Source organism: Fusarium oxysporum, chromosome 4 (assembly GCF_000149955.1).
Source record: "Fusarium oxysporum f. sp. lycopersici 4287 chromosome 4, whole genome shotgun sequence".
In the NCBI taxonomy this organism is placed as follows: Eukaryota; Fungi; Ascomycota; class Sordariomycetes; order Hypocreales; family Nectriaceae; genus Fusarium; species Fusarium oxysporum.
In genome coordinates, this window is record NC_030989.1 from 404,307 (window position 1) to 413,583 (window position 9,277).

Here is a 9,277-nt window from a genome sequence, read left to right on the forward strand (position 1 = left end):
GGAGTATCCCTGATAAGAAGGGATAAGGAGGTGGAGCCTGACACTTCAGGCCAACACCACATCCATGGCCAGCCTGGCAAGAGCCGCAGGACACATTTCGGGGAGCTCCAAATCAATATACACAAGCTCAAGCTTTGTCAATTCAAACACCACGATTGATGATTAGCGGTTGACTCTCTGTTTTTTTCTGCTCCCCCCCCAAACTCTGTGCACTTGCGACCACTGTCATCCCGCATGGTAGCCTCCTTCAGGGATTCTTAACTTCGACCCCACTACCTCGATATCACCGCCCTTGCTGGACAGCTTGCAACTTCAACTGCGCAACGCGACAGCGACGACACACGACAAGATGAAGTTAGACGTCAAGGTCAGTTTGGGGATCTGTTGAATGCGCCCGACGATTAGCGTCATGCTATTCACAGCGAGCGCACTCAATATCTGCGGCGGCAGCTTTACTTGTGCGATCTGAGCTGACACGTTTCGCAATACAGCGCCAGCTCTACGCTCGCAGTGAGCGAGTCAAGGGCATTGACTTTCATCCTCACGAGCCATGGATCCTCACAACCCTCTACAGCGGTATGTCCACCTTGCAGCTCGAGATCCAATGCTGACAGTATAGGCCACGTCTACATCTGGTCCCACGAAACCCAACAGATCGTCAAGACCTTTGAGCTCACCGATGTCCCCGTTCGCGCCGGTCGATTCATCGCCAGGAAAAACTGGATTGTCTGCGGTTCCGATGATTTCCAACTACGGGTCTACAATTACAACACCTCCGAGAAGATCACCTCCTTCGAGGCGCACCCCGACTACATTCGAGCTATCGCCGTTCACCCCACACAGCCGTTCGTCTTGACTGCCTCCGATGACATGACCATCAAGCTTTGGGATTGGGAGAAGGGTTGGAAGTGTGTGCAGGTCTTTGAGGGTCATGGTCACTATGTCATGGGTTTGGCCATCAACCCCAAGGATACAAACACCTTTGCTTCGGCTTGTCTTGATCGAACTGTCAAGATCTGGAGCCTTGGATCTTCTACTCCTAACTTCACCCTCGAGGCACATGAGACCAAGGGTGTTAACCACGTCGATTACTACCCTCACTCCGACAAGCCCTATCTCCTCACCACATCTGACGACCGAACTGTCAAGATTTGGGATTACACTACAAAGTCCCTGATCGCTACCCTCGAAGGTCACACCAACAACGTTTCGTTTGCCTGCTATCACCCCGAATTGCCCGTCATCATCTCCGGTTCCGAGGACGGTACGATAAGAATATGGCACGCCAACACCTACCGATTCGAGCAATCCCTTAACTACAGTCTAGAGCGAGCTTGGTGTGTCTCGTATCAAAAGGGCAAGCAGGGTGTCGCTGTTGGTTTCGATGATGGTGCTGTTGTTGTCAAGCTTGGTCGCGAGGAGCCTGCTGTTTCCATGGATGCGTCTGGCAAGCTCATCTGGGCCCGACACAACGAGGTTGTCTCTTCAATCATCAAGGGAGGAGGTATGTACACATGTACTGTACCAGTACTGGATTAAGCTAACAAGTCAGATGCCTCTATTAAGGACAACGAGCCAATCTCCCTCCCCACCAAGGATCTCGGTACCTGCGAAGTCTACCCCCAAACGCTTATCCACTCCCCCAACGGTCGATTCGTCGCTGTCTGCGGTGATGGCGAATACATCATCTACACTGCCCTCGCCTGGCGAAACAAGGCTTTCGGTTCAGCACTCGACTTTGTCTGGGCCTCCAAGGACAACAGCAACGACTTTGCTATCCGAGAGTCAGCCATGAGCGTCAAGATCTTCAAGAATTTTGTCGAGAAGAGCGGCGGACTCGATGTTGGTTTCCAGGCCGAGAGACTCCATGGTGGCGTTCTTCTCGGTGTTACAGGTCAAGGTGGTGTCTCTTTCTTCGACTGGGCTACTGGTGGTCTCGTTCGAAGAATTGAGGTTGAGCCTAAGCAGGTCTACTGGTCTGATAGCGGCGAGTTGGTGACAATTGCTTGTGAGGATACCTTTTACGTTCTGCGATTCTCTCGCGAGAACTATGTTGAGGCTGTCCAGTCTGGTGAAGTTGAGGAGGATGGTGTCGAGGCCGCTTTTGAGGTTATCACTGACATTAGCGAGTCGTATGTTACCCGTTCCCCTTTACGTTCCCCTTTAATCTGCCATGCTAACGATATAGTGTCCGAACTGGCGAATGGATCGGCGACTGCTTCATCTACACCAACAGCACTAACCGACTCAACTACCTTGTCGGCGACCAGACCTACACTGTCTCCCACTTCGACAAGCCCCAGTACATCCTGGGCTACATTCAGCGCGATTCTCGAATTTACCTTGCCGACAAGGATGTTAACGTCACTTCCTTCGGTCTGTCACTTCCCGTTCTCGAGTACCAGACTCTTGTCCTCCGAGAGGATATGGAGACAGCCGCTGAGCTGCTACCAACAATTCCCCACGACCAACTCAACAAGATTGCGCGATTCTTGGAAGGTCAAGGCCATAAGGAGCTTGCCTTGGAGGTTGCGACAGATCCTGAGCACAAGTTTGAGCTTGCACTGGCATTGAATGAGCTTGCTATTGCTTTGGACCTTGCTCGTGAGGCTGATGCCGATCACAAGTGGAAGACTGTTGGCGACGCTGCTCTATCAGCCTGGGATGTCGCCCTTGCTGCTGAGTGCTTCACCCACGCCAAGGATCTCGGATCTCTCTTGCTTCTCCACTCATCAACAGGTGACCGCGATGGTCTCGCTGCTCTTGCGGCTCAAGCACAAGAAGCTGGCTCTCACAACGTCGCCTTCTCGTGCCAATGGCTCCTCGGCAACATCGAAGCCTGCACAAAGATCCTCACCGAGACAGGCCGTCTCGCCGAAGCCGTCCTCTTCTCTCAGACCTACCAGCCCAGCCTGACTGTACCGGTAGTACACGAGTGGAAGGAGAACCTGGAGAAGAACAAGAAGGCCAGGGTGGCCAAGTTGATCGGTGTTCCCGGTGAAGACGACGAGCTCTTCCCCGAGTGGGATGAGTGGCTCAAACTTGAGAAGGAGGGCGGCGTGAGTGTGACGGAGCCCGTTAATGGACAGAAGGCTGAGAGCGAGCCGGAAGCTGAGGATGAGGAGAGTGAGGAGGACGAGGAGTAGAATGTGATATGTGATTTTTATGCTTAGATGGCTGGTGTAGAAAAGGATTGGTCATTTCGTCAGGGTTGCTATGGCATCAATGAGTATAATGAAAAGAAACATGGCAGTTATTTGTGATGTGTGATGGAGTCTTGTGCTGTAGTGACATGTTGTGACATCAATGACATGGCTGTGTTGGTGGACGGGGGTTCAGATGGGCCTTTGTGAAGTGGCTTTATTGAAGGCAAGCCTCAACTGGACCCCGAAATGGTGTTCAGCGCAGTGCTCAATCTTGATATCAGGGTCTAATCTGTATCGAAGCCGTACGAGCTGAAGGTGAGGCTGAGCGATCTCAAAAAGGAAACTGTGCCGTAGACTTGCAGCTTCAGTCACTTCGTGTAAGTCAACCGACATTTCTAAACTCCAAAGAATGAATGACTTGCCCTTTTTTTTTTTTAATAACCCATCACCAAACCACTGCAATCTCGCCAACACCACTAATATAATCCATCAACAAAGAATGATAACTGACTGCTCACTCCCACCAACAGCTCCCTCTCCCCATCCATCCTAATACTGCCATCCCTTGGAACTCCCCCCAGGACATCCAGGCGTCCCATACACACCGCCAACAATCCAAAGGATCATGTCAACAAACGCCCAGACTCCCAAACCCCCGACGGTGAGGAGTTTGAACACAGCGAGAGGCCAGTGATGTGCGTAGAACTGGTCGACACCCAGAGTTCCGAAGAGGAGGGAGAGAATCATGGCGGTGCGTTCTTGGCGGTAGCATTTCTCTGTACGGGGACGTTCGTCGAAACCGCCCCAGCTTCGGGTGTGGAGGGAGGGTTGTTGTTCTGAGGGTGTTAGTAGATGTTAATGATGTGAGAGCAGGGTACGGAGAAGGACAGAGAGGGAAACGTGGAAGAAGAGAGACGAACCGTCGTGAAGGTAGAGAAGAGCGCTGCCGATCGAGATGATGAAGACGTAGCTTAGCATGATGACCTTCCATTTGCGAGTTACGAAGAATATGCTGTTTGTGAGCCCGCGGCCCAACTTGTCGGCGATGGTGAGTTTTGCGTCCATGGTTAAAGTTGTAAGTTGAGAGATTCTGGTTGAGCAGAGAGGGGGACGATATGGTATTTATGAATGATGAAAGAGGCAGATCAAACGGTTTTTGAACCATGAGGAAAGGAGCTCCATGTGGAATTGTCATCTTCTTTGTTGCGGCGTTTGGCAGGATCGAATAAGTGTCTTGGCGTTGAGGGCAGGGATGGCAGTGAATGTGATGGAGTGTCAACTGTAGCTGGTTGTTTGTTAGTGCATGTTGTTTGACACAAAATGGAGTGTCTGTGAGTCAATGTAGTCAAAAAAAGAATGCCAATCATCAAAATAAGCCTGGACTGTAGTGAGACCAAGCCGATGGATGTGGCGTTACACTCAAACGGTTGGATGATGGACAATCATTAGGCTGGATGTCATGACTACATTGAGACGACGTTCACACATGTTTGATGGTGCTCATGATTACATTTGGACGAGGTTTGTGAAAGAGACATGTCTTGTATTAAAAGCAGATAAAATTAAATCTCACAGATAGCCAACCATCTCTCCTCGTCGAAGACCTCTTACAGAGCAGCGACGACAACACCGGCAACAGCAGCAGCAGCGTAGATGAAACCACCCTCACGAGCAGCACCGTTAGTCTCAACAGCAGCAGCAGAAGAGGTAGGAGTAGAAGCCTCGCTCTCAGCAGAAGTCTCCCCACCCGCAGCAGCAGTAGTCTTGTCACCAGAAGCAGAAGTCTTCTCAGGCTTCTCAGCAGTGGTAGTAGCATCCCCAGAACCACCCTTTCCACCAAGAGCAGCAGTAGCGCAGACAGGAACGGCGGTGGCATACTGGCTCAGCTCAGGGCACTCGGACAGCGCAGACTTGATCTCGTCCTCGTTCTTGCTGTACCACGAGAGGATCTGAGAGCTGTAGCTGGCGTAGTCCTTGGAGAGGGAGGCGGGGGTGCTGAAGGAGCAGGGGTCCGTCTGGGGGTTCTCGGTCAGGTCGGAGACGATGGCGGGGGGAGGCGTGGGGAGCGTCTTGTAGACGTCGAGGATGGCGGTTTGGCACTCTCCTGTGATGCCGCCGACGGCTGGGGCGGTTGCGCGGGGAGCGAGGAGATCGCGCTTCATGAGGGGGTGGGCCATGAAGTTGGCGCTCACGGCGGTGGCGAGGAGGGAGGTGAGGATGATGGACTGCATTTTGAAGGTCTGAGGTATCTAAACTTGAGATAGACTGAAGATAGAGAGAGTGGTGGTGAAGGGAGAGACAGGCAGAACAAGAGGATCAAGCCATCCTTTAATAGTTTATATTCCCCAGTAAATGGCCTGTCTAGTACCGTAGCTAGTCTCACTTCATTTCCACCCACCGCCCGAAGGATTCACCATGTCTCGCCAATGTGATATTAGTTATGGTCCATGTGCCGTGATCCAGTCACGAATCAGCCCTACAGCATACTCAGGGGTAACGAATGTTTTGGCGTCAATCAAAGCCTGAGCTGAAAGGATAGCGTACAAATTGACCAATTAAACCCACCCAAGCTTGCTGTTGTCTGGGGCTGAAGGCTTGGCGTGCGTTTTGGTGTGGAGAGTGTTTACGTCAAGCTGAGTCTGACCGTCGATTGCCGTGGAATGTAGTATTCGTATCGAGTGCGAAAGAATGCTGCATAGAGTTAAACTCTGGACACAGACTGAGAGAGAGCCGAAAGAGGCAAGGGAATATGCAGCAGAGGGCAGGGAGAGTATGCCTTGTCAAATGACCAATGTAAACAAGCTTCCGCTAAATTAAGCATCACGCTCGTGGCTTGAATGGCTTGCCCCTGAAATTAATACGACTAAATTAACCACAACGCTCTAAACATCAGCCAAGAATCGGCATAATTCCCTCCGAGCATTTGCCATCACAACTGATGTCAATGTTGTAGATCAATGGAGATCGGGGGTTTCCTCGGGCATAACATTACATCCTTCTCATCCTCCTCCTCCACTCTCCAACACATTAGTCTAGCACTCTGTACACATACCCAATTAATTACACATCTGACCCAGTAGATACGCTAATTACACGTCCCAAAATCACTCTGACAGCCCGTCCCACAATGATCACTCGTACTCCCACACCATCCCGCCCTCGAACAACATCCCCATCCACTCTCCGTACACCTCGCGCCCCCATGCGCAGCTCCACATCTCCCCGGCGCCGCTGGCTCGGGCGTGTCTCTACACGTCCCGAACACAGGCTGACATCCTCTACCGCAGTGATCGCTCGTCCCGCCGCACCAGCCGTTTTGCGAACAGCATGTCTCGCCGTTGGGTTCGCCGCGACATGTTGCGCCGCCGTGTCGTGAGCCGCAGCGACCGTTTGTCGTGGCGGGGAATGTTGGGGACGGTGAGGATGTTGATGTGGGGGAAGGGGAGGAGGAGACGGTGCGGTACCAGTTTGATCGGGGGTCTTGGAGACATTGACCTACTGTTACGGCGGTGAAGTTGTTGCGGCGGATGGAGCGGAGCATGTATTCTGTCAGGTTGTAGACTGTCTGATACACGGGATCATGCTCGATGTGAAGCCATTTGTTGGTAGCCGGACTTCTACCCTCGACGGTATTATCCCAGATTTGTTTAGATGTGCTGATCATGTTTGGACTATCGTGTAGATATCCCTCTGTATCCAGATTAAAGTACGTGATATGATACCCGAGTTCATTCAACCAAGCATCTGTAGTGGTATTACTGGCAGAGTAGGGAGGACGCATGTAAGTAGGGAAGTAACCGAGAATATCAGCAAATGCAATCTCGTTGTAAATCATCTGGTTCCAGAATTTGGAGCGGCTTAAGGTCGTGAGACGTTGATGGGACCATGTGTGACTGGCGATTTGATGGCCGTCTCGAACCATGCGCCGAATGAGAACTGGCCATGGTGTATCTGGATCATTAATAGCGCCCTTCCCGAGGTTGCGACCGGTGATGTAGAATGTCGCTTTAGCATTGTATCGCTGTAATTGTTAGAGAGATACTGAAGTGAGCTTGCGACGTACCTGGAGGAGATTGAGAAGGTCTTCAGTATAAGTATACGGTCCATCATCATACGTCAACGCAATGTCTCCATTGCGGTTACACCGATAAATAGCTTGGCCATACGGAATACTTCCAACTTTCGGGCGAGCTACATTCGTTGTATCAGGGCCACCTGGACGAACGTTTGCGTCGCAGCCAGGACCATACTCGATCTGACACGAAGGGGCGGAGCAGTAAAGATATCCAGTTCCGCACCATCTTCGAAGGTCAGTACGTGATTCAAGGAGGAGTGAGTGACTTACCCAGCGCTGGAACAGCATTCATTTCGTCCGCAGACTGTTCCGAAGCCAGTTCCGCATCGTCCAGCTTGTCGTCTGTCAAGAGAACGACTGAAGAGCGTGCTCCATGGAGATGCGATGGAAAAGCCTACCAGAAAGGCGATAAGGAGAGTGATTGACTTCATGATGAGGGTTTAAACGAATGACTGTAACGAACGGATGCCTTCTAGGCCACTTGATGATCCAACATTGAACGACAAAGTCATATCTTATATACCCATTTTAGTTGTATGATGCTCAACAGAATGACTTCTTGAGGTCTCAGTGCAGCGAGTTTGAGGAGTAAGCCATTTTAACTTTTGGTGTAGCACAGCATAAAACACCACTACTAACAGATTAAGACCGGCTGATGAGACCAATATATTACCAGATATTTTTGAGGCCCGTCAATATCGCAAGCCACAGAGAAAGGATCATCCTTGGAATCAGCTTTAAATAACTACAGTTTGGGCGTTCTTGGGGGAAATCTCGTACTCTTAGATGAGAACCTTATCAACACGTGTCACAATGGCTTACGAACCACATGCTGTGTGAGAAACGGTATCTTCGGAGGTTTTTTTGTATGCAGAGAATACGAGGAAGCCCGTTGATGCGACCGTTGAGGAAGAAAATGGATTGGCTAAGAGAAGTTGGGTGAAGGGACGGGATATCTTGATGACATGTAGACGATAATGATGCGATAAAGATGAAGCTGGGGCGATCTTGGACTGGAATAAAAGCTTCGTGATCTGAGGGTATAGATGGGATGATTTGACATTTTCGTGGGTTGGACAGAGTTAGACGAGAGGATAAGCTTGTTCCTTGCAGTGTGATGAGATGAGGTGTCTTGCAGCGGGACGACATTCTTGGGGAGGTTGATTGGTGATGAATTCAGATATGCAGGTACGTGTTGGATATCAAAAAGTTTATCAGCTCTTGGCCTTTTTCAGCTGAAGATTTCTAGACAGGCATTGGTACAGCTCTGGTTAAATAAATTGACTATCGAGGTACATCAATCATGAGGATCAATTGGGTGTGAGTCTGTTCATGTGGACATCAAATGCAGCTTCGGCCGCTTGGATCAGAATACCAGAAGAACTTGGCTTGGACCCAGAACTGAGGATCGCTGGGCTTCGAGATGGACGTAGATCTTTGGGCGGGTCTTATTGTGCATAACAATTGACCAATCCATGCAATCATGCCCAGACTGACCTCAATTGGGCCTACAGACGGGGTGAGAAGACGACTGACCTCACAGAGCATCAATTAAACTTCAACTAAGTTGATCAATTCATCACATGTTCATAGAGAACTAGAAATTTAAACAAATAGCCCCAGGCCAGATCAATTACCATATTACATCATTACATACAACTTTTAAATACCTTTGACTTTTCTAAGCAGATGCCGAAGAGCGCTCAGCAGCCGCACCAGGCTTCTCGTCCTCAACCAAGTTCTGCTGATCGGTGAGCTTGGGGTTACGCAAGCACAGCGAGAACGCGATGAGAGGAACACAAAGACAGATACCGGTGATGGTAAGCAGGCGCTGAACATGCTTATACGCATCAATCATGGCATCACGCTCGTCAGAACCAACAGGGAAGTCGAGAATGGCAGACAGAGGTTGAGAGTAGGCGTACACTGCGAGAGTCTCGTTTCCGGGCTGGAGAAACTCTGGGCAAGTCGCACAGGGAGAACCTGGGTCCAGATGGCACCGGAGACGGCGTTTCCAAAGGCCGAGCCGACCTGGTACAGCGCGAGGTACAGACCT

General features: G+C 50.6%; 5 protein-coding genes across 5 annotated transcripts in view; 1 reads left to right on the forward strand and 4 right to left on the reverse strand.

Moving 5' to 3' along the window:
- Positions 1-2: 2 nt before the first annotated feature.
- On the forward strand, positions 3-3,328 carry FOXG_07522 (uncharacterized protein). The gene is made up of 5 exons (XM_018386105.1): positions 3-367; positions 492-576; positions 620-1,504; positions 1,553-2,132; positions 2,189-3,328. Exons 1-5 carry the CDS (start codon positions 350-352, stop codon positions 3,144-3,146), a joined length of 2,526 nt encoding a protein of 841 aa, XP_018243215.1. The 5' UTR covers positions 3-349; the 3' UTR covers positions 3,147-3,328.
- A 218-nt stretch (positions 3,329-3,546) lies between these two features.
- Positions 3,547-4,245, reverse strand: FOXG_07523 (uncharacterized protein). Its single transcript, XM_018386106.1, has 2 exons — positions 4,067-4,245; positions 3,547-3,982 (listed from the first exon to the last, which is right to left on the reverse strand). Exons 1-2 carry the CDS (start codon positions 4,209-4,211, stop codon positions 3,696-3,698), a joined length of 432 nt encoding a protein of 143 aa, XP_018243216.1. The 5' UTR covers positions 4,212-4,245; the 3' UTR covers positions 3,547-3,695.
- Positions 4,246-4,641: 396 nt separating this feature from the next.
- Positions 4,642-5,988, reverse strand: FOXG_19501 (uncharacterized protein). The gene has a single exon (XM_018399722.1). The coding sequence runs from the start codon at positions 5,375-5,377 to the stop codon at positions 4,754-4,756; it is 624 nt and encodes a 207-aa protein (XP_018243217.1). The 5' UTR covers positions 5,378-5,988; the 3' UTR covers positions 4,642-4,753.
- A 289-nt stretch (positions 5,989-6,277) lies between these two features.
- FOXG_07524 (uncharacterized protein) lies at positions 6,278-7,745 on the reverse strand (the record flags this gene model as incomplete). The annotated part of the gene is made up of 4 exons (XM_018386107.1): positions 7,492-7,745; positions 7,210-7,447; positions 6,429-7,167; positions 6,278-6,381 (listed from the first exon to the last, which is right to left on the reverse strand). Exons 1-4 carry the CDS (start codon positions 7,650-7,652, stop codon positions 6,278-6,280), a joined length of 1,242 nt encoding a protein of 413 aa, XP_018243218.1. The 5' UTR covers positions 7,653-7,745.
- Positions 7,746-8,902: 1,157 nt separating this feature from the next.
- FOXG_07525 (MFS transporter, SIT family, siderophore-iron:H+ symporter) overlaps positions 8,903-9,277 on the reverse strand; it is a gene marked incomplete at both ends in the record, with an annotated part of 1,485 nt that continues 1,110 nt past the window's right edge. Inside the window, one exon of the mRNA XM_018386108.1 lies at positions 8,903-9,275. Within this exon, the coding sequence (XP_018243219.1) occupies positions 8,903-9,275 (373 nt within the window). The remainder of the gene's footprint in view (positions 9,276-9,277) is intronic.